This window comes from Rhyacophila brunnea, unplaced genomic scaffold, assembly GCF_057557595.1.
Source record: "Rhyacophila brunnea isolate RB1 unplaced genomic scaffold, BYU_Rbru_1.0 scaffold_24, whole genome shotgun sequence".
In the NCBI taxonomy this organism is placed as follows: domain Eukaryota; kingdom Metazoa; phylum Arthropoda; class Insecta; order Trichoptera; family Rhyacophilidae; genus Rhyacophila; species Rhyacophila brunnea.
The window spans coordinates 5,877,705-5,901,947 of NW_028232904.1; the positions used below are offsets into that span (position 1 = coordinate 5,877,705).

The window sequence follows — 24,243 nt, forward strand, 5'->3', positions numbered from 1 at the left end:
TAGGATTAGAGATGGTAAAAAAAATCACTAACATCTGTTACCAGTAGAGAAAATAATTATTGCATGATACATAAAAATACTCCTCATAAAATTATTGCAATGGATGCAATATGACAATTTTCCGACCATGTCCAATCCTAATAGGATCATATGGGCCTCCACAGAGTAGAGGTTTTGTATTAACAGATTTTATTTTTTACGAGAACTGGATGTCGGCCACTTGCTCAACCTATTAGGTCCATTCCCTGACTCACACACAAATTGAAAAAACAATATGTGTACTTGCCAGACCCAGGATTCGAACCTGAGACCCACGGCGTGATAGGCCAACGCTTAAGCCGCGCGGCCACCGTAAATAAATAATAATAATAATTAATAAATAAAAGTCGTATTTAAATTAAAAGATTTATTAGTGTAAAATTAGTTTAAAATATAACAATACATATATATCCCTTAATATTTATTAGTCTGATAGTATAGAAATTATCACATAATATAGATACATAAGTACTTGGTCCTATAATCTACTTGAACTATTGCACAAAAATAAGTGTTTTCACATAATTATTATCAGGGCTCGAAATGGACTGGAGTGCTGTTCCTGTTTGTGAAATTGGTAAAATTATCGCTCCGTCTCGTGAAAAAATAATTTGACCATCTGAGTTAGACTAAGTTAAGACTTAGTTAAACTAACACACTTAATTTTATGAAATACACATAAAGTTTGATAACTATATAAATATCTTCAGAAAACTGTCGAGCGCTCCAGTTCGCAAACTTTTCCATTTCGAGCGCTGCTCGATATACAGTATAACCTCGTTTTTACGTGCCCAGAATTCACGTTTTCCCGGCAATTGCGTTTAATTTTTTCAGTCCCGATGTATTTCGGTACATTTAATACCCGCATTTACGTTTTTCTCTCCCGCGATTTACGTCGGAAATATTCAAAATATGCGAGTTACGCGCGCTTGACAATGATTGGGTCGTGACATTCGAACGGCGTAAGATGAGAATTACATAACAAAAATGCAACAAACTAATATACATGATTTTTTTAATAATAAATAAAATTTAAATTGAATGTTGTTTTTTAATAAAACGTTATTTTTTTAGAAACATTAAATTTAAATGTTCTTTTTTTCAATACCCCCCTTTTACATTTTCCCTCCAATTGGGATTTTTTTTTTCAGTCCCTTAAAAAACGTAAAATAGGGGTTATACTGTACTTTCTTACATATCATAGTTGTACAGGCAAGTGGAAACCTTTCGGATAAATTGGGGGACAATTTTAGGGTGTTCATAGATTTTGACATTTCGATTACCTAAGCCAATCGAGGCTGTTCAAAGATATGGGACAGTATGCAGTCGATGAGGTTTTATATCATTATTGTGTAGCCAACTTCACAGTAGTCAAAACTGACAGTCGGCTCTGTACCATTTATGCGCACATGGACAACACATTAAGCGGCCGTGGCAAAATTTCAAACCTCTTTAGCAGAATCATAGTTCCCAGAGAAGTTTAAAAGTTTGTGAAAAAACCAGTGGTGAAGGATGGAGGTAGGCTGTTAAGATAAATTTCGACCATGTCTGATCTTGATAGGATCATATGGGCCTCCACAGAGTGGAGGTTTGTACAGATTTTTTTTTTAAGAGAAATGGATGTTAGCCATTTGCTCAATCTATTAGGTCCATACTCTGACTCATCCACAAATTGAAAAACAATGTTTATCTGCCAGACCCAGGATTCGAACCTGGGATCCACGACGCTATAGGCCGACGCTTAAAACACGTGGCCATTGTGGGGTAAGGGTTAAGATAAATAGAGCACACTAAGCCTTGTCAGTCGAACATATTTGTTTTCATTGAACTAAGATTACAATTTGCAGATGGTGTTAGTTAGTTTTTAAAATTTAATTGAACCCTGCGTAAACCAAGCCATAATAAATAAGAGTTAAAAAATATTCGCTTACGTGTTGGCTTATAATGTCCCGAGTTCGAATCCTGGGTCTGGCAAATACACATAATGTTTTTCAATTTGTGTTTGTTGAGGAAATGGCTAACATCCATTTGTCGTAAAAAACAAAAATCTGTTAATAAAAACCATCACTCTATGGAGGCCCATATGATCCTATTAGGATCGGACATGGTCAAAAGAAGAAGAAATTGTACATAATTTTATAATTAGAAGAATATTTTTTATCTATTATGGTTTGGTTAGGCAGTAACATGCGCTCCCTAAGTGCCCATACGCACTTGCGGCAGGCCGCCTATCGTTTTTTGTATGCAAAGTGCGATATGCGGCAGGCCGCTGCGGTTAGCCGGCATACAAAAAACGATAGGCGGCTAGCCGCAAGGCGGCCTGCCGCAAGTGCGTAGTGGCACTAAAGACATAGACATTTTCAGTGATGTACTTTGCATTTTGTTTTTGAAACTTTATTTTTCTGTATTAAATTGTACTTAAGTATGTTTTGATTTAATTTGTTTTTCTGTTATTGTTATTATTATTATATTCTATATTGTAATATTTGTTATAATGTTAAGCTCATGTTGTGTACGTCTTGATTTTTAGATTTGTTATGTCCACAATGTTTTGTATTCTTAAATAAATAAATAAACATAATGTTTTACAACGTTTTTATTAGGTCGTATTCTTATTTGTCCGGTGCAAATCTTGCAATCGATTGTTAATTAACTTTCCGACTAGCTAGACATTTGAAACTTTTAGAATATATCAGAACACGATGCCAATGCATTTTTTAATACTTTTAACCATCTTTAAGTAGAATTAAATTCATTTTCAGTTAATTCTGTTTTGTATGAAAAGTTATTTCGGAAGAAATCCGTAATCCGATCCACTATTATTGGTCGCTAGGAAATTATTAATATATACGTGCGTTACTATGGAAATGTGAAACGTGTCAAAATGACATTTCAGTATTATTTCTATCAAATACAATTTTTTTTGATCGTTTAAGCTAGTCAGGTTAAGTTTATATGATTCAACAGAAAATTTAAAAACGTTGTATATAAAAAGTTCTTTTTATCTTGTAATTATTTAAAACTAACTAACACTATCTATTAGGCAGATAGTGTTAGTTAATTCAACAAAAACAAATGCGTATGACTGGAAAAGTTTCACTATTTTGTTGGATCGCTCATAGCATACCTAAACTATTATGGTTTGATTAGGTAGGATTAAATTGAATTTTAAAAACTAACCAGCACCATCTCCAACTTGTATTCTTGGTTCAACGAAAACGCCACTGCCGGACGGTTGGAGGTCGACTGGCAGCCCCAGACTCCTGCGGTTGGACGGTGTCAACAAGATGCTAGAACAGCCAGTGCAGTCACCTAGAGCAGTGCTCCGCAACCGGTGTGCCGCGAGACGATGCTAGGTGTGCCGCGGTGCAATAGCCAAATTTTCGTACATGGCTGGTAATATATTTGAGTACCTGCATGAACTTAATAAAACAATGCAAGGCCAGGATGAAAATATATTGACGTGCTCTGATAAATTAGAAGTCAAAAATAAAATAGAACTTTGGCATAAGGAGTTAAGACAAGGATCTCTACAAATGTTCCAAAGGAACTACCAAACCACCATTGAAAACAAGCAATTAATTTTGGATCCGTCTCAAAAACATTTAACTTTCCTGCAAAAGAAATTTCATCAGTACTTTCATACAATAAATGCGACAGAATACAAAACCCTTTTGCAACCAATGCCGAAAATTCTATAGAAGCGCTTTTCCTATAAATTCGAGAGGAATTTGTTGAATTGATAAACGACGGGACGCTAAAACTGAAGTTCGCCGATGTTCCATTGGCTATTTTCTGGATTTCGGTTAATAAAAAATATCCTCGGATTTCCGACAAGGCTATCGCAGTTCAGCTCCCATTTTAGAGTCAAAAAAAGGCGCTAATTTCCTACGCTAGTAAGTATTAATATTTTAAAACATGTGATTGTAGGACACAATTTATTATTATTGTATCAATACTCGACAAATAATTATTCCTAACCCGACAACTGACCATAATTATATTAAAAGAATATAACCACGCATTTACAAAAAATCGCTAAACATAAAATCAATACCATTAATTTGACCTCGAACACTATTTGAAAAACGCTATTTTAGAGTATCACACTGTCTTTAACCTTAGCGAAAGGTAGGGGGGCCCGCCGAAGATCTTGGGCTGGGGTCCATCTTCACGACGTGGAGTCCATGTTTTGGTGTATAAATTTTTTTACGTGTGGTGAGTCGCGGAATTCTGGGAAGACCTTTGGTGTGCCATGGGTTGGAAAAGGTTGCGGAGCACTAACCTAGAGGATACCGACCTAGGATACCCGCCCTGGGTCGTTGGGCAGTGGCCAGAGTTGTGATGATGACTTTTATCACAAAATATTGCGTCGAAGTAAACAAACAAAATTGAAATCCATGAACTGTATTTTTGTTTGTCTAGACTTGGAAATAAGTACATATTTAGTATTTGTTTAGGCTTGACAGTATTGTATGTAATTTTATATTTATTATTCATCCAAGTTCGTTAAATCAGAACGAGGCGACGATTTGTCCACGGAGAAATGATCGTCTGCAGCTAAGCCAGCTATCAGCAAATCTTTCTTATCAACGCGTCCTTCACTAGCTCGAATTTCAAGCCTGAAATTATAGAAGAAAATTACCATTAATATGTGATACATTTAATGAATCATCATAGATGAGGGTTGCTTTCTTTCTTATTGCATCAGTTTAATCATCGGGTGACGGAATACTGCACATTGATTTATTCTTCTGTACACGCGCCTCTACACGTGCATGGATTTACTTGCAGCAATAGTGTATATTTTAAACTATCGCGATAATAGCTATTTACACGTAAAAGTGCTGACTGTCTCGCCAATCTCATTCTTCAAGAGTAAGCGAGACGCGGTGTTGTCATTTTATAGTACTATTTGATAGGTTGTGAAAATCAGTTAACCTCAAAATGAGTCTGCACGGTGTAGTTTGTTTTTTACTGGCAGTGTTCTACTGCGCTGGCGCAGATATAGAACAAATCCCAAATGTCGCATGAAAATTCAGAAGCTTCTGAACTTTTTTGATTTATGCAAGCAATCTTGCAACTTGCATGATAATACATGTTTACACATGCATTTTCTTGTTATGGTTGCAATAATACGTACAGTCAGCAGTAAATCCATGCACGTGTAAACGGGGTATAAGCATAAAAATAAATTACAGCTGGAGACACCGGCTACGTCTTTAAATAGAATAGAAATGGTGACAAGTCGATTGTATGAAATTGTTCATCCAATAATGTTAGTTAACAGATTTATGAAGACCAATAGCCCCAGAAAATATTCACAAGCAACTCCATGGTTTTAGGATAATTATCCCCTGGACAAAAACCCCCTGAATAAAGATAGAATAAGATTTCATTGAGACAACAGAATATAAAGAATTTGTCACAGAAAAATATGGATATAAATTTGTTTTTTCGACAATGTCCGATCCTAATAAAATCATATGGGCCTCCACAGAGTGGAGGTTTGTATTATATGTATATCGTCGCCGTAGATGTCAAGAGAGCCAGTCCACAAAATCATAATGCTAAGAAACAGGCGCGCAAAGATTTTGTGTGACAAATAAAAGTAACATTTTTATATTGAACTTTTTTGTTTTTAAAGATAATAAAAATAATGATAATAAAGATAACGGTGAAACTTTGAACATATAATATACTTTGTGGTGTTACCTTTTTATTATTTTGTACATATAACCAAAAAAAATAGTATCTTAGAAGTTATGTGTGTTATATCTCTTGACCACTGAATATTTAAATGTACAAAAAATGTAGCCAAAAGAGTTTTGTGGCTTAAATCCATTGACCACTGCATCTTTGATGATTTTAAAATGCTTTTGTATACTTTACTCATTTCCGACAAATTTGTGGCTTGGCTCCCTTGACATCTACGGCGACGATATGTATGTTTGTTTGTATTGTTTTTACGAGAAATGGATGTTAACCACTTGCTCAACCTATTAGGTCCATACTCTGACCCATACACAAATTTAAAAACAGTTTGTGTACTTGCCAGCCCCAGGATTCGAACCTGGTACTCACGTTTCGACCGACGCTTAAGCCGCGCGGCCATCGTGGGTGTTTATTAACATACAACTGGGTGGGATACAAATTTATAATATGCAAATTTTAGAAATGGAGAAAGGGAGAAAAATTAATTACCAATCATATTAAATTTAATCTATCAACTTTTAAAATGGGGGAGGGTTTAATCGTTCGGATTTGTTCGTAGATCTAGTATCTGTTTGGATGGTAAATATTCGGGGGGTTCATGTCCAGTGGGTAATGTAACAGTTATTATGGATGAAAAGAGTTATTGAAGGAAGTCAACAGCCACATCACGAAGGTTTTATTAAAAGAATATCAAACGTAAGATTACCTCGCTTTCGTATGAGTGACAGACCAAAATTCAGGCATGTACTTTGGATGCATAGACTCCAGGAAATGCTCTCTCCACATTTGCTCAAGAGCTAGGAGTCCGCCAGGATTTTGTGTGAAGTAATTGACCACTATTTCCCCATGGGCTTCATAATTTGGATTCATCAGGCTGTAAGAAGAATAGTACACATTGATTTTAAACTTTCACAGTTGTTTTTTATCGTAATGTATTAAACGCTTTACTTATTTTGGGCTATCACACTATTGTTTGAAAGGCAGGCAGAAAGAAAGATCATTGTCCACAAAAATCGCAAATTAAGTTAATGACGCCCTCTTGTGGAGAATTTTGTAAGCTATTAAATGGCATACTTGGAACAGAATAATAAAAATTATTGTCCAAAGACTGACCTCAGAAAGAAGATGGTAAAATTCAAAAGAAAGATCTTTGTCACAAACATTTATATATTATATTTATTTTACAACGTTTTTCTTAACTCGTATTCTTATTTGTCCGGTGGTTCTTTGTCCGGTACAAATCTTGCAATCGATTTTTAACTAACTTCCCGACTAGCTAGACATTCGAAACTTTTAGAATATATCGGAACACGATGCCAATGCATTTTTTTAATACTTTTAGCCATCTTTAAGTAGAATTGAATTCATTTTCAGTTAATTCTGTTTTGTATGAAAAGTTATTTCAACACCATTATTGGTTGCTAGGGGAGGGGTCTGGGGTCCTAGCAACTAAATTATTAATATATACGTGCGTTACCATGGAAATCAATATGACATGTCAAGTACAAATTTTTTTGATCGTTTAAGCTAGTCAAATCAAGCTTATATGGTTCAACAGAAAATTTAAAAACGTTGTATATAAAAAGTTCTTTTTATCTTGTAATTATTTCTTTCCAAAACTATAATGCATAATATAATTAGAATGAATTGTGATTATAATATCCTTGTATGGCGTGAATATGTTGATAAATCTAAAAACATCAATTCTCAGGGCAGCTATTTGTACGTTTGGCTTTCTAGGTAATTCGGATTAATATATGTTTCTGGAAGTTGAAGGGGAAGAAGTTTGGTGAATAAAAAGCAGACGGAACGAAAGATTGTCCACAAAAATCGCAATTAAGTTTGATTGAGTTTGGGGGACGCTCGGCCTTGAGAATTGAAAATATGATTTTTTTACATGTGGTCCCCATAATAACTGGTCTACTAGTTAATATAAAAAGGTTGCCGCCAATGTTTGTCTCAATAAACTCCCTCCATGTGAAGCTAGTATGGGGTGACCAAAAAATAGTACTTTCTAATAAATGTTACTAAATTCAATATGTTTATTAGTTGTTTGGTTGGGAAGTATTGCAACTGATATGATGGATATAATAACTTTTTTGATTATGTGTTAGCCACTATATAAACTTAATAATATATTAATAACTTTTTAACCTGAAATTATCCGAGAACTAAACATACGAAGGATGTTGAAATACATATCTACCTACATTTTTATTTCATGTACTATCCAAAAAACATTACTAATGAATAGTTTTTATTTGTAATGTGTAGGACCTACGTATTAAAAATAATAGGTATTGTTTAATTCTTATGCATATTTTTAAAAACGTAGAATTTAGTGTCTGATTATTATAAAAAGAAAGTTACTTTTTATTGCCTGCGCAACTTCACTTTTATACTAGTGAAACAAGTGGTAGGTAGTACCATTATCGTAGGTAGTACCATTATTGTATGTAAAGCCAATGGGCGAAATAATTTATATCATGAGTGCCTAAAAATAATTATTAACATGCAGTCACTACACACATTATTTTTTTATTCGCCCATCTGACTGGCGGGCGAATAAAAAATGACGCCAGGGCTGTCGAAGACGCAATTAATTATTTTGTACTTTTTAAATTTTATTTATAATATATTTTATTTAAGTTTTGTGCATCTAATATCCACTGTGGTTGACGTAGTGGCATGTACCTATTGTTTCTGGGGTCAACTAATTCAAGAAGTAAACACCCATGATAGAATTTTTCCAGTTTTAGTTGCATTATATTCCAAAACTCATTTCCGATTTTATAAATGGAAATTTCTTGGTGTACATAGTAAACAAACCTACGAATAAAAAAAGACAGGAAGGAACATACCAATTCATCGCAATAAAAACTGGCAACCAAATTCGCCATTTTGGAAAGCGACGACTTTGCGTAAACAAATATCGCGTGGTCTGCACGTGTGCGGTAAACTTAAATAGGTAATTTTGTGTATTTTATGTTTGTGTATCATGCAATGTTGGGCATATTTGCCGGCCTTTCTTGATTTCCGTGATTTGTACATATGTTCCTTCCAGTGTTTTTTATTCGTAGAAAAAAACAGTATGTTCTATTAGTTATATAAAGTTGACCTTGAATCTATAATAAAATAATACACAATTAAAATATTTTCAAATGGAAAAAAAAACACCATTTCCAAGCTTTGAGCCGTGCTCATGAATGTCATTCTTCATTTAGGTAAGTATATACAAATTTTGATGTTATCTTGCAAATTAAACAGGTATCTGACCTTTTCACTATATTATACATGTACCTACATGCAAATGTAATGTTTTCAAATAATTAATATGGATTATATACCATCGTATTATTTTCTCGAAATCATAAACATACTATAATGGTATTTGAGTATCAACCTATGCTCAATTTGAATTAGGTAATAATAATAATATACCTGTAGATATATCAATAGTATGTTTGCTATGATATCCACCCAAGTTATCAGTATGTACTTGCACAGGTTTGATTAAAAACTATGATGAAATTAACATTTTAAAAATATTAATTCGTATATTATTTTGACAGCCCTGTTTTCTGATCGGCGGACATGTGCAGGTGTTTATCAAATAATAATGTGTAAGACGGCCGACCATACCAATAACAATAATAATGTTTTTTTAAATAAAATCTCCAATGATTAATGATTTTTGCGAAAATATCGATTTAAATTAACGTCTGAGGTCCTTTTTATACTAGATTATACTTCAATCTCCTTCTCTTGAGCCCCCTCTTAATGATATCATCTTGTGGAGAATTTTGTAAACTATTAGATTACATATTTAGAAAAAATTAATAACGACTATTGTTCAAACACTGAATTCAGAAAGAAAACATTGAAATTCAAAAAAAGGATCATTATCACATTTTTTTCATTTTTCATTTCATTTCCATTTCAAATAACATAAAATAATAAAATAAAAAACTATAAAAACACAAGTGCAACAGCTCATAGTGGTCAACTGTCACTTTCAATCCCACACTCCTACGCTATTTCCGTCTTGCTCACATGTCTTTTTCTTTTAAATGTGTCCCAATTAAACCCATTTAAGTCCCCGTTTTAAGCGGATTCACTTTAAGAGGTATTTTTTTTCTCCCAATTACTCTCGGAAAACGAAGACCCCCTATAATAATATATTCTACGTGACATCGAAACGTAGAACTGTCTGATTTAGTTCCATTAAGATTACACTGGCTTAAAACAAAATGGTGGCAATGCAACAGCTGATTATTGAAATAGACTGGAATTTTTGTTTGACAGGTATTAACTTCGCAATTTAGTTGACCTTAACACAATTTCGGATGCAGAAAAATAACGACAACTTATTATGGTGTTAGATAGTTAGAATATAATATCTGTGCACTGATACTTAATATTTTCTCCTGATAAAATGGCCATTGAATGAAAAATGGTGCACCATTTATACCTGGCATCTAATTTGCTAGCTGATACAAGTAGTTCTTCAGTTATTTCAGAGGCCTCTGGGTAATATTCTTGGATTTTCTTCCTCAGTTCATCTTTTTTCTCTTGGGGTATTCCTGGTTTTGTTGCATCTCTAAGCAGAGCTCGTGCAGCAGATTTCACTTTACTAAAAACAGTACATAATATCAAAGATAATTTCTATAGTAATGAAGCCTAAATATATGAATTTGAAGCAAAAAAGGACCTCAGCAGCTTAATTGAAATCTGCCACAAGTGTACCAGAGTGTTTTATTACTTTTTAACAAGTGTAATTTCTAAAAAATGTATTATAGCATGTTATAAATAATTATTAGTATACAAATAACGTTTCAAAATACTTCTTTCAGAAATTATACCTATAAGATGTGAGACATTTTTAATGAATCACCAACATATTACAAAAATGGAAACTGCATGCGCAAAACTACTCGGTGTTAACGGCCCACATGCTCAGCGTAGGTCAAAATGGAGCTTTTATGGAATTTTCAGAGCATAACCCTGGATATTCTTTAAACGTTGTAGATAATCTATTTATATAATTTTGAAGCTTTATGCTGAAAAATACTTTATGCAGTCATCAAATGTTTAAAATAATAAAAGATAATAAGGCTTCAAAATTATTTAAATAGATTATCTACAACGTTTAAGGAATGTCCAGGGTTATGCTCTGAAAATACCACAAAAGCCCATTATGACCTACGCTGAGCATGTGGGCCCTTAACCTATTCTATGCCTCACAATATTACTGTCACAGTATCTGACAGGCCGCAGATTTTTAACAGCACACGTTGAATGCAGAGCACAGGTGACTTATTACTCAAAGATTATAATGTTTTTTTTTATTTTTCATATCTTGTGAAGATTCTTATCACAAGGGCCCTTTTTCTGCAACAAAATCTTTTTTTTTTGTGCAAAAGCCTTTACACATTTTAAAATAATTACACATAATATCGTCACCGTTCAGGCAAAAGTCACCAACCCTAAAAACATAGTTTTGAGATACCGCAATTTGAAAGTTTGAAAATGCAGGAAAAATCAGATTTTAATGTTTTGAAGGTTTTATCTACATTAAATTATTTTCTCATGTCTTCTTAATAATTTCTTTAAGGTAATTTTACTTTTTGATGCTAATTAAAACATCTGGAAGGTTTTGAAGGAGGCAAGGTAGCTCAATTATGGTTTGGTGGCTTTTGCTTGTTAATAATCTGAACAATGTTAGCCAAAAGAAGGATCAGTAAAACTCACCATCCATAGTATAGTGACTTTTGCTTGTATATTTATAATGAAGGATTATTTTTTTTTTGTATAGTCAATAATGTCTATTCACCTATAATGACTTTTGCTTGTTAAGATTTTATCGAAAGTCATTTAGTGAAAAACAAATAATTCGGATTTAAGCAAAATTTTACTAACTAATGTACTGTTGTGAGTTTTGCATCTTAAAGAACATAATTTTACGCTTCGGGTGACATACTCAACTCAAAACTGCCATTTTCAGGGTTGGTGACTTTTGCCTGAACGGTGACGATATGTAGTACCCTTTTTTTATATTATATTTGTAAAAACTGTACATATACTGACAAAATCATGTACATGTTACATTTTTGTAATACATTAATTAAAGATTAGTTTACAAATACAGAAGCGACCTTTATTCTCTTTCATAAATTGTGATCTTTATGGATTTAGCTTCACAAATGCCATTTTGCCTATAATGTAGAGCAAACAGTTAGAACAAAACTACATTCATAACTCAAAACCGTCTAAATGTCACAAGTGCCCTTTTGTTTTTGGGGCGAAGATTTGTGACTTAGTATTTCATTATTATTCAAACTGTGTTTAATTTTTTTGATTATGCAAATCAATCAACAGTGGCTAGTAATTTGGGTTTAAAGTTGGACGAGATAACTCGCAAGATTTGTATGTGCATCCTATCGATCATTGCCTCGTAGAGCAAGAAAACTCGCTGAAGGCATAGAATCAGTTTAGTGGTATATTAGAATAGCCTTGCAGGTGTGAAAGTGCAATAATAAAGGAAAGAAAAATAAGATGTATGTTCTCATTCTCCTATTAACACTTTACTATTGGTTCTGCCAGCGTGGCGCATTGGCATATCTAGACAAGTGCATCATTGTCATACAAAATAAATTCAATATCATTATCGACTGTGTTTAGGAAAAAGGACGTAACCCTCACTGAAAAAATTTTACAGGAGAGGCAAAAAACGTGTTTTGAGAGTTTTTAGTTTAATATTTTTTTTTAAATAGCCATATACATTGGGTGCATGATGATTGATGATTTGGTGTCATATATTTTTGATCTAATAATAATTAAAGAAGTTATTACAGAAAAATCATTAAAATTGCGGATAAATGCTTTTTTCAATAAATTAAAAATTAATTAATCTCAATTAAAACCAGAATTTAGATAATAATTCGGCATTTGTGGCTTACTTCCTTTTTATAGAATGTGTATTTAGTTGTATACATTGTTAATATCTAATAAAAGCACTTTTCGAAAAATTGAGGGTTACGCCCTTTTTCCTAAACACTGTCGTTATGCTTTATCGATTTATCAACAGATAGTTGAAATTAATGTTGAATAGTTTATTGTGCGGAAATGAACGGACACTCACTGTACGTCAAATAATTGGTTAACTTTAGGTTCTTCCTTGTTGTAAATGGGTGCGTCGCAAAGTTCAGCCAACTTATACCGCATGTACTGGTCTTTGCTGTTGCTGAGCTGGTGACAATCCGAGCAGAGAAGCAGCACATCATGAGACGAGTGATCTTTCATGACGGCTGAAGATGAAGAGACGAAAAAAACATTAAACAAAGCATACACACAGGATATCAGCCCGGGTTATAGATGATATGAATTGAAACCTTAGCACGAATAGATCCAAGGTGGTATAATTCTTAATCTTAAAATTAAATCTTTATTTAGCTATGTATTTTTTTCGACTTATACGAGGTATAAATGAGAACTCTGCCATTCTGGGCAGTGTTGACCTGTGTGTCCCTGATAACTATCTTAGAAATAGAGAACATCAGTTGTTTATTCTCCCAAGGTGCAGAACCAACCTGCCACTGGTAATGCCAATTGGGAGGGCGATAACTATGTTCAACGAAATTGCTTCGGGTGTTGATATATTCCACCTACGTGAGGATGAGTATAGGTGGACGTTATTTTATAAATTTTTAAAATAGGGTCTGCTTAACTCATCCGGTGTATTTCCATGTACCTATATAATTAATATTTTTGTATGTACATATTTCTACTGTTTAATAACATATTATCTATCTCTTTTTTATGTCATGTTGTGAACGTCTTAAACTTATAATTTGTAATGTCCACAATATGTAAAAATAAATAAATTGAAATTGAAATTGAAATTAAATTGGAGGAGATACATGGACCAAATATAACAATAAGCTATTGTTTAGTTGCTACCAATATTTCAAACTGTATAAGACGAGCTTCCTGGCTTTAGGCTTCAGTGAAAATATACTGTGTATCTACACCGAATCCAGTGCGGGTCTGTAGTGAAGGGTGGAGGTAAGCTGTTAAGATCCAACATAAATAGTGCACAGTAAACTTTGTCAGCCATACTTATTTGTTTTCATTGAACTACGACTAAGAACTAAAAAGCGCGAGGATCTACCCCCTGAGAAGTAGCCGACTTGAGCTAGAATGATAGAGAAGTATTTCCAAAGGGTATAGTTATTATGTAGTTTGTGGTATAGCTGCCACGAGGTATATAAAGTTCTACATAACACAGCTTACATCCACCTGACATCTGTTGCCTAGCACTGTAACATATTAAACTCGTAATGGATTTAAGTTTTGTACTATTCCGTTTAAGTCGTTTTTTGCAACCCGGGTTTTGCCTTTCGGCATCTTCAGGCGCCGTGTACACTCACTAAAGTCAAACACGCACTGACAACGAACACTATTAACTCTAGCTTATATAATAAATCAATACAATAAAGTATGTAGGTAAAAACTTCATTACCTACTAACACTAATTGGAACTGTCCGCCTTCAGCAGACGACTCCTCTACAGCACTACACGACCTAACCTTCGACCTTCAGCCTATTAATCAACTGGAATTTAACTGGAACAAACACCGCCCCTGTTAGCTAGCATTACAAATGTTATAAAAACCTATGGTCCGCATCAACGGATCTATCGGCGAAATAAATTTGAGAATAATAAAAAGAATTCGGCCGAGGGCCGGCTACTTTGACGCCGCTTTTGACCAATGGTTAAGGGTGCAGGTAAAGAGATAGGTTCAGTAACAAAGGGGCCGAGTGGCCGTGGTTTTGGGAATTCAGCCGGCTGGGATAGCAGCCCCTAATTCCGAAGCGTTCGATATTCAGGCAGTGCCTTTTGAGACGTCAAATAGTAAGTCCACGCGTCACATGGCGATGAAAGATACGGCGTAGTGAATTGAATTTAGTTATAATTATTAGCAATAGATTCACTTGTAAAGAGTGATTATGTGAAAATATACATCAATTAAAGAGGAAGTTGCGAGTTTAATTCCTGGACCCTTCCAAACTCCTCTTGGAACGTGAAGTGTGTGGCCACGAGGTGTCCTCATTTTTTATAGTGTCACTACCTATCAAGACAAAGATCACAAAAAATACAACAAACAAATCACACCCGGGGAATAATAGTGGCACAACTCGATTATCTTGTTTTTACAGGAGAGCAGTTTGAATATTTTATTTTGGTATGTTAAATCAGCTTTTTTTTAATTTACTTTATAATAGCGTGAAGTTGGCACACTTGAGTCATCTCATTTTGAATGTTATCCGCAATAACAATGGAAAAATGATTATCTTGCCACTATTTCTGCTTAAATTCAAGTAAAATGTTATAATATGATAATGACAAAAATGCTTTTAAGGCAACCATTATATTTTTAAGAATTATTCCGATATTTGTGCGAATAGAAATGATATCTTGGAACATTTCTGCATACTTAACTCAAAAATGACAAATTTGGACTTGTGCCACTATTATTCCCCGGGTGCGAAAATTATGTATAGTTGAAGTGTCAGTAAAAAACCTAATTATTAAAAACCTTGTCTTATTAATAACAATACACTCGATAGTATATTATAATAAATCGTCAAAGCCTAATAATAGAGATCATTATTCTTCATAAACAATAAAAATACTACACTCAAGAGGTGTATATTCAAATTCCATCAAGTACCTTCGGTCGATAGTATTAATATATTAAACTCCATTGACATTGGATTCTGTTATACCTATACTACTTTATTATTGGTTATGTAATTCAAATTAGTCCTATAGAAACTGCCATTGTTTGAAATCACCTGCCGGAAACTGGAAACAATCTGTACAAATAAGAAAACAGAAAATGCTGACCAGGAAAATTTCTCCTATATTCTTTAGGCACCACACTCTTTTTTATGGAGGATTCTGTTACTCCGCAGACCACACACCGATTCTCCCGAGGGCTCTGGTAATATCTTCCGACATCTCCGACCGACCTGCCGGCTGGTTCGAAACGCAGCTTTATCGTGTACGGTTCCTCACATACCAGATCAGCTATCTCCTTCTCCACGTACCTACAATTAGTAAAAAAACAAAATAAGTACTATCAATTAACTTGTCAATGTAACTGCACTACAATAAAAGGGCTAAGTTTCCTTGAATACATTTTTCTACCGCATTCTGAAATAACAAGATGTCTTGATCAACGTTCACTCTAATCTTGCATCTGGGCAGTGGCGTAACTAGGGTTGGTGTCACCCGGTGCGGTAAATATACACCCCCCACCCCACAAAAACACATACATACAATTTTCCATTTATTAATTTCAGTGATTTTATATCAGTGGTTTCCAAACTTTATGTTATTACGCCTCCCTTTTAAAAAAAAATCTAATTTTGGCGCCCCCCCCTTTATTTCATTAAATAATACAGACGCCTTTTTAAATAGTTTAAATAAAAAAATGAAAGGGAAAACAAATATAAAAATAAACAAGGTTTTACTACTTATATTAGATTCATTTTTAAATTAATTTGTTTTTCATGCGATGAATGTGCTTGTTCATTAGCATAATCAATTTTAATAGTAGTCAATTCTTTCCAGTTTCCTAAATTTCACGACGGTTATCATTTAAGTACAATGTCAATCATCATATAGTTATCACATCAAATCGCAACACACAATGACATATTTAATATATTTAATAGCCCTGAAACAAAGCATCGCCAAAATTTTTTTACTACATATTACTAAAATAATGTGAAAATTGCATTAGCAAACTACCAAGAACTCAGTAAATAGATTTTTGTTTGATTCAATATATCTGGCGCAGAAATCATTTAAAAGTGGAGACATGGCGAACTTATTTTTTTGTAATTTTGATTTCCAAAGCTCCAATTTTTTATGAATACCTCCACTTTGTCTTTTTAAATCGGTGAATGCATTAGTGGTCCTTGCATTGATTTATTCACTCATTTTTTTAAAAATTTCAACCAAATAGACAAGTTTAACAACAAAATTATCGTTCCTAAACAATTTTGCCTCAAATTTCAACATTATAATTTGACCCTTTTGTTTAATTTTTTAACGAGATAGTCAGCGCGCTTCACAATAGTAGAGAAGTGAGATATTATAAAATTAGTCCCCATATTTTCAGACAGGTTTGAGAACAACCTTTTATAGGACTGTTTTTTATGTAGTTTATAACTAGCGGCCATTTTATAAACTATGCATTTGCAAACTGCAAACCTGTAGCTACATTAATTATGTTAAACTTTTCGCGCCTCCCTTTGCAACACTCCGCGCCTCACAGTTTGGAAATCACTGTTTTATATAATAATAAAACTGAAGAAACTTCAGAGCACCTTCCGTCTGTTAGGTGTATTTCTCATATGGATACAAAGATTTGAACTAATTATTTATCTATTGTAGGCCTACTCAATTCTCTCTGTTACTCACCATTCCGCCTTCTTCCTGTCGCAAGTGCACAGCACTTCTCCATCGTTAGTCTGCATGTAACAATTCTGATAAAGAGGTTTCAGTCGGATTGGAGTCGAATACCTTCCACCAGACTTAAAATTAGGAAGCTTATAGCTGAAACAGATGGAGAAAATGCATGTTCATATTTATCAAAATTTGGAGAGATCCTGATGCCATCTGTGAATCATAGTTAGTACTGTTATTATAGGTAAATTACACAGATACCTATACAGTGGCACGCATCGCCTACTATAGTCAAGCCGTAACACAAAACTCTAAACTTCGATCATATTGGGTTACTATTGGTAACAAGTAAGTTACAACAAAAAATCTTGGAGTGATCCATGACATCGGTTAGTAATTAAAGTAATACCTATTCTCATTTAAAATACAAAAGCCGATCGCCACATGCAATTTCAACCATAAGCGTGGATACTTTTTCAATGTTGTCGGCGAAAACACCAATTAGGTACTTAGCCACTTAACTAGTGTCATGAACGTAATCCGATCCCGGCGGCATCGGTCTAGTTACTGCCCGGGCGGATTTTATTGCTTAAGGTCGAAAATGTTTTGCTCGGTATGCCCGAGAAGTAGGTCGTTATAAAAGTGAATAAATGTATGGAGAAAATCATAAACTAAAATGACAACGAATGTTTCCTCATTACATCCGAGATCTCGCTATTTCCGTGATCATAATAAACAAGTTCGACTGTATTTATTTTAAATAGGATGTCAATATGCAGATAAAAAAATATTTTTCTTTAGAAGGTAGGCTTTAAATAATCGCCTAGTATAGATTCTTCGCCACTGCTAGGACATGGGTAGTCAAAAAAAATCGGTGTGTGTACTTATGTACGCGCGTTAGAAGTTATACTTCTTTGGCGTAACAAAATAAAAACAAAACTTGTGATAAACTAGATTCTTTGACCAGCTCTTAATTACATATCTTGTTAAATTACACACTCAAGAAAAAGGACCGCTTATTGGTACGCCGTTGGTTTATTTCTATACACTTTAACTTATATTGCTAAATTATATAATAGTTTCTCGTTGTTTTTATTTCTAAAGTACCAACAGTCATTCAGACGTTTAATCGTTTGTTTACATAAGGAATTGCAAATGGCCGACTATAATAAATTCGCTGCCTAGGCAACGGAACAATTCTAAACTATAATATTATACTTTATAATCGTCACGATTGCAGTACCATACCGTGGCGTAAAGGTAGTGCGTTCGGCTGATAACCGAACAATCGGTGGTTTGAATCCAATCGAGTGTACTTTTTTTCGTGTGAAAAAATAAATTATGTGTTACATGTCACACGCCAAAAATACACTCTGGTCTGATTTCCCAAACGCGCCAAAAGAAGTATAACTTCAAAAACTTACGAACACCGAAGGTTCACAACTGAAGTTGGAGACCAGAATAATAATGCTTCGGCCAGGTTATGTTCAACCCGAAGTATAGAGCCACAAAAGAAGAAGTAATCAAAATGTAATATTATATTTTATTTACCTTTTCCGTTGCTGGTCACTAAGCAATGCTTCAAAATCGGTTGAATCCCTTTTCTTCTTCTTTTCACTCTTCTTTTTCGCTTTGTAATTTACATCTACGAAATGCGCATAGACCTTTTCAATATCTGCCCACGGACTTTGCTTACGCTTGCGAAACAAGTTAAAAGAATATTTATTATTGAGTACTTTTTGAATGAGTGTTTTAAATATTTCCACGGCGACTTGGGCATCCGTCGCGGCGTATTTGAGCTGCCGTTCGGTCAACAGATCGGCTTCCCAATCAGAACAACGGACCCGCCAGTATTTGTCCATTTTTACATTCAATTGCGAGGCGGCCATTGATGACAGACCCTCCGCCTTCTGGTTGGCGACTGTTGCCAAGTGTCTGAGGTCTAATATTCCATTAACCTTGATTGCGTAATCGGTCAGTAAATATTTTGCGTCATCCAGAGGCGCAACGCCAACTTTTAAAATTGATACATCTTCGAGTAGTGTCTGAAACATTACAATACATCTATTAAAAATGCTATCGAATTATGATCACTTCTTTTTAATCAATTCTATGTATTAATATTTTTTTAATATGTATGTCAGGTAATCGGGAGTAAATCCGGCTGTTGAGTAATGCAAAACTTTTCCCCCACCCCAAAACTACCAATCATTCGAATAACAGCCGAGTGAACTACCAAATGCACCATTGCGGTCGTGGCAAACGTGACAATTTAGACAACTTTTCAAGATGGATAAGGAGGGTAGCTTCGATTTCGAGTCAGCAGACCAACCGCGTTAATTGCTCAATGCTCACACAGCTATGGACATTACAAATAATAAATCAGAAATCATCAATTGACATCATGGATTCAAAGCACCAAAGACAAACAATTATTCATGATATCAACTACTTTGGATATTTCATTTTTTATTCAGGTGTACAGCAGTGGCGAAGGGTGGAGGTAGGCTGTTAAGATCCGACAAAATTAGTGCACACTTTTTCAGGCAAACATATTCGTTTTCATTGAACTAAGACTACAATGTATGGATCAGTGGTTCTTAACCTGGGTTCGATCGAACCCCAGGGTTCGGTGAGTCAGTCTCAGGGGTTCGGCGAAGGTTGAGACAAGAGGTGAGACAACAGATGTGAATGATGAATACCTCGATGAAATCAAATGAAAACAAATGGTAACGTACCCTGTTATTGCTAAGAAAGCTTTGGAGATTTTCATACCGTTTGTTACAACACCTCTTTGCGAGCAATCCTTTTCGAGGATGCTGGTCATAAAAACGAAGAAAAGAAACAGACTTTGTTGCGAAAATGACATGAAAGTGGCAGTTGCCAAGGTGAAGCCGCGCATTCCTGAACTGGTCTCTGAAAAGCAACAGCAGAAGTCACACTGATTTGTAGTAAATATTCATCATCATGTTTTTGTTTTAGTGTGAAAATCACGTTTTAATGGCTTTGTTTTTTGAACACAGTGATGTTGATGCACGGTTCATTTTGTGCACCAGTAAAATATATATCTACCTATGTTTTGAATTTGAAATATATGAATATTTTGTTTTTCCAATTAAGAAGGGTTCGGTGAATACGCATATGAAACTGGTGGGGGTCAGTACCTCCAACAAGGTTAAGAACCACTGGTGTAGATAGTGTGTCCAAGCTATACTAGATAACAGTCAAAAAAAAATTGTTTATCTATAAAATATCTAAAATTATGCAATTAATCGTACATAATTTTGGATATTTTATAGACAAAAGAATATTTCTTATCGGATATGGTTTTGTATAGGCAGGGCTTAATGGATTTTAAAAAACCATCTGTAATATGTATTCTTAATTCAACGAAAACAATAATATGACTGAAAAAGTGTGCAATATTTTTGTCAGATCGCCCATAGCATATCTAAATCATTGTGGTTTGGTCTAGGCAGGGTTTAATTGAATTTTAAAAACTAACAAACACCATCTCCAAATTATATTCTTCTTTGACTGATATGAGACTATAAATAACTGATGCGTAACTGAGGATATGACAGATCCTTAATGTATGTGAAGATGGGATGTTTTATTAAATAGTGATGACACAATTTTGTGAACAGTTGTAAACAACGACATCGTTTAAAAAGTATAAAAATGGAGAGCAAAGTTTCACTTCTGTCCCTTCTTTATAGATATACCATAATAAATCGGCAGGTGTTCAAATTTAGAACTAAGGTCATCTCAATATAAAAAGTATGAAATGATATGTCAAATGCTAGCATGTGCCGCCCTCACTCAGTGGACAACTTATACTGGTGGATCTATACTAGAGGCAGACTAAATATATGATAGTAAAGCTGAAAATACCTATGGAGTACAATTTTAAAACAGCTGCAATTCATTTTTCATTGTTTATTTGTAGCAAACTTCATTATTATTTAAAACTGCAAACATTTTAATACAATTTTAGGTCTACTCAATTCTATACATTATTAAATGTGTAAATATTATCAAGATAGGTCCAAAAACATGACGTATTTGTTGTAAAACAAAAGAATATCATTGGTTTATTAATGAGGGCATACATTGACCATTTTCATTGACATGTTGTAAACGTCTTGAAAAATAAATAAATTTGACTTTACCTTCAATTCGGAGGGCACACTCTTCATTTTGCATAATCGAATCAAAACGCAATACCCGTCGTGCGAGGCTAGTTGCAATAGGGCAACGGGCCGACGGGAACTTCCATGAGTAACCCATTCGCAGTCGAAACCCAGCACTCGGTACTCCTGGCACTTTCTGGAACATTATACAACCTAATAAATTTGACATCATATTGTTACACTCATTAACATAATAATTATTATTTATAGGAAACTGTTAGGGAATATCGCACAGCTTTTATGCGTTTATAGGTTTGGCATTTTACATTTGATATTTGGGGTATTCGTGTGTTTCACGAATATGGGCATATATTGTATTTTCAGATAGGTATATCTATTTTATTGTTTAATTTATATTTTTTGAATTATTGTTTTTTTATTTTATTTCTTTTATATAAAACTATTTTTGCTTTCTTTTTTTTCCTTCACCTTGTTTTTTCTGATTTTCTGAACTGATCCAAATGTCATGTTGTGAACATCTTGAATTAATAATATGTTATGTACTCAACGTGTCTTTTTCAAATAAATAAATAAATAAATCTCCATAAACGGCAATGACCGAATATCTTAAATTCTGAACTTATTAATTTGATAATCACGCACTTACAAGTTGCCTGGCACTAATAGTGCCTGTACACGTGCATGGATTTACCGGCACCAATAGTGTGTAAATTCAACTCTCATAATAATAACAGTTTACACATAAAAGTGCTGACTGTCTCGCCAATCTTATTCTTCAAGCGTAAGCGAGACACATTGTTGTCATTTTATGGTGCTATTTGAATAGTTGTGAAAATTGGTAAATGTCAAAAATGCTCTGCTCGGTGTAGTTCGTTTTTTTCCGGCAGGTTCGCCACTATCGTTCTATCGCAAGAAAATTCGGAGGCATCTGAACTATTTTTGTTCCATTTATAGTTGGGATGAGTGTGAGGAGAGGTATGGTTGCTCGACTATGAATGAATAGATTGGCGTGTGAAATATAATCCCCTGAATTTATTTATTCCCTTCTATTAAATTGACAATTTTACAGGTACGTTTGGTATTTAATATTACTGATTCTAAATTATAATAATTGATAATTACGAAGATCGTGTCTGAGATAAATGATGGTTCGACGGACGTCATTGCATTACAAGAGATTTGAATTGACTGTATATTGGTAGGTAAAAATACCCCCGTTTTATATGGTTTGACTAAAATGTAAGGGCGTCAAGATAGGGCTGAGGTCAGTGCTTTCTTGAACGTACTTGTTTAACGGTCATTTGTCTCGCCTTTGCCTGCATATTTTTCTTTCAAAGGAATTGCTTATTTGATTTGTTCCGTATTATACATTGTAACCAAGAATTCGAGAATTAAGCGATTTGATAAAAAATATGCAGGCTTGCGTCTGAAGCAAAGGTCACTTTGTCTAGATGGCGATAGAGGTGACTTTTGGCGTACGTGTTCAAACATGATTTTGATGAAAGGTACATAAATGGTATAGTTTACATTGTAAGGTTCAACTTAACGCTATGTAGGTATTACTTAAATAAATTAGGTATGTTTAAGATTCACGATGGGCAGCCACACATGCATGCAATCTTTCAACTTGCACGATAATACGTGTTTACAGATTCATTTTCTTGATATTAGGGCCTGTACACGTGTATGAATTTACTGACACCAAAAGTGTATTTTAAACAATGGCGATAATAACTACATGTAAAAGTGTTGACTGTCTCGCTAATCTCATTCTTCACGCATACGTGAGACGCGGTGTTGTCACCGTATGGTGGTATTTGACAGGTTGTGATAATTGGTAAACGTCAAAAAAAACGGTTTCGGTAAAGGCGAAACCCGAGTTGGAAAAAATGACTGAAATTGAATGTTACAAAACCTGTTTAAATTAAAATACCACTGACACATCACGTCAAATATTACATCGTACTGGCCAATGTTGAAATTATATACCTATGTTACTGTACTAAATTTTTATTGGCCTCTGCGCGAGGGAAATATCAAAGCTCAGAGCATGTTTATTCCAGCTAACTGCCGTCCTAAACTGGATCGAGTATAACACGACCGCCACTTAAATGTGTCATGTTCCATAGCATGGAGTCAATGGTTAACAACCAATCCTACAAACTTACAAACATATTATTAAATATCTCTGCCAACCCTTTGTGGAAATAGAATGTGACTGTGGTATGGCTGCAAACCGGTATGTTGTGGGTGGGTTTGAGTCCCAGATGGACATATTGCACAATACGCTGTAATTTTTTTTAATAGTACTTAGGTATTATATTATGTAGCATCCAAATATCTACGGCATGGATTTTTGTGATGTTGTCCCTTGTTTTTCATACAAGTTGCACAAATTATTATTAATAATTGAATTTCAAACTCACTGTGTAATTTTTTGGACGGCATGTTTACATTCGTCTTCGGAATTTATAACCTCAATCGTCTGGTATTTCAAAGGGCTGTCAACAGGCAGAGTGAGGCGCAGATATTTCAAAATAACTTTCCTGTTTTTTAATAACAGGAATACTAATCCGCCGAAACCGACAGCTGTCAATAATGACAATGTTTTGACATTTTTGTATTTCACCGCCGGCACCACGAGTGACATTTTAGCTTATGATTGCCAGTTGTCAATTTTATTCAATTCATTGCCAGAATTTGCAGATTTTCTATAAAGCCGTGTTAACACGGTCCAAGTACGATTAAGTACACTTGGATCGAGCGCCATCCAAGCACACTCGTACGGAACATCTTCATACAAATTACTCCTATCCAAACTACTTGGACTGCGTCCTACTCATCCAAGCTATCTTG

General features: G+C 34.4%; 1 protein-coding gene across 1 annotated transcript; it reads right to left on the bottom strand.

Moving 5' to 3' along the window:
• Positions 1–4,430: 4,430 nt before the first annotated feature.
• Positions 4,431–24,047, bottom strand: Exd2 (Exonuclease 3'-5' domain-containing 2). The gene is made up of 9 exons (XM_085950970.1): positions 23,814–24,047; positions 21,406–21,562; positions 18,785–19,278; positions 17,249–17,383; positions 15,665–15,867; positions 12,896–13,061; positions 10,226–10,387; positions 6,461–6,628; positions 4,431–4,661 (listed from the first exon to the last, which is right to left on the bottom strand). The coding sequence occupies exons 1-9, from the start codon at positions 24,035–24,037 to the stop codon at positions 4,532–4,534; spliced, it is 1,839 nt and encodes a 612-aa protein (XP_085807096.1). The 5' UTR covers positions 24,038–24,047; the 3' UTR covers positions 4,431–4,531.
• Positions 24,048–24,243: the final 196 nt, after the last annotated feature.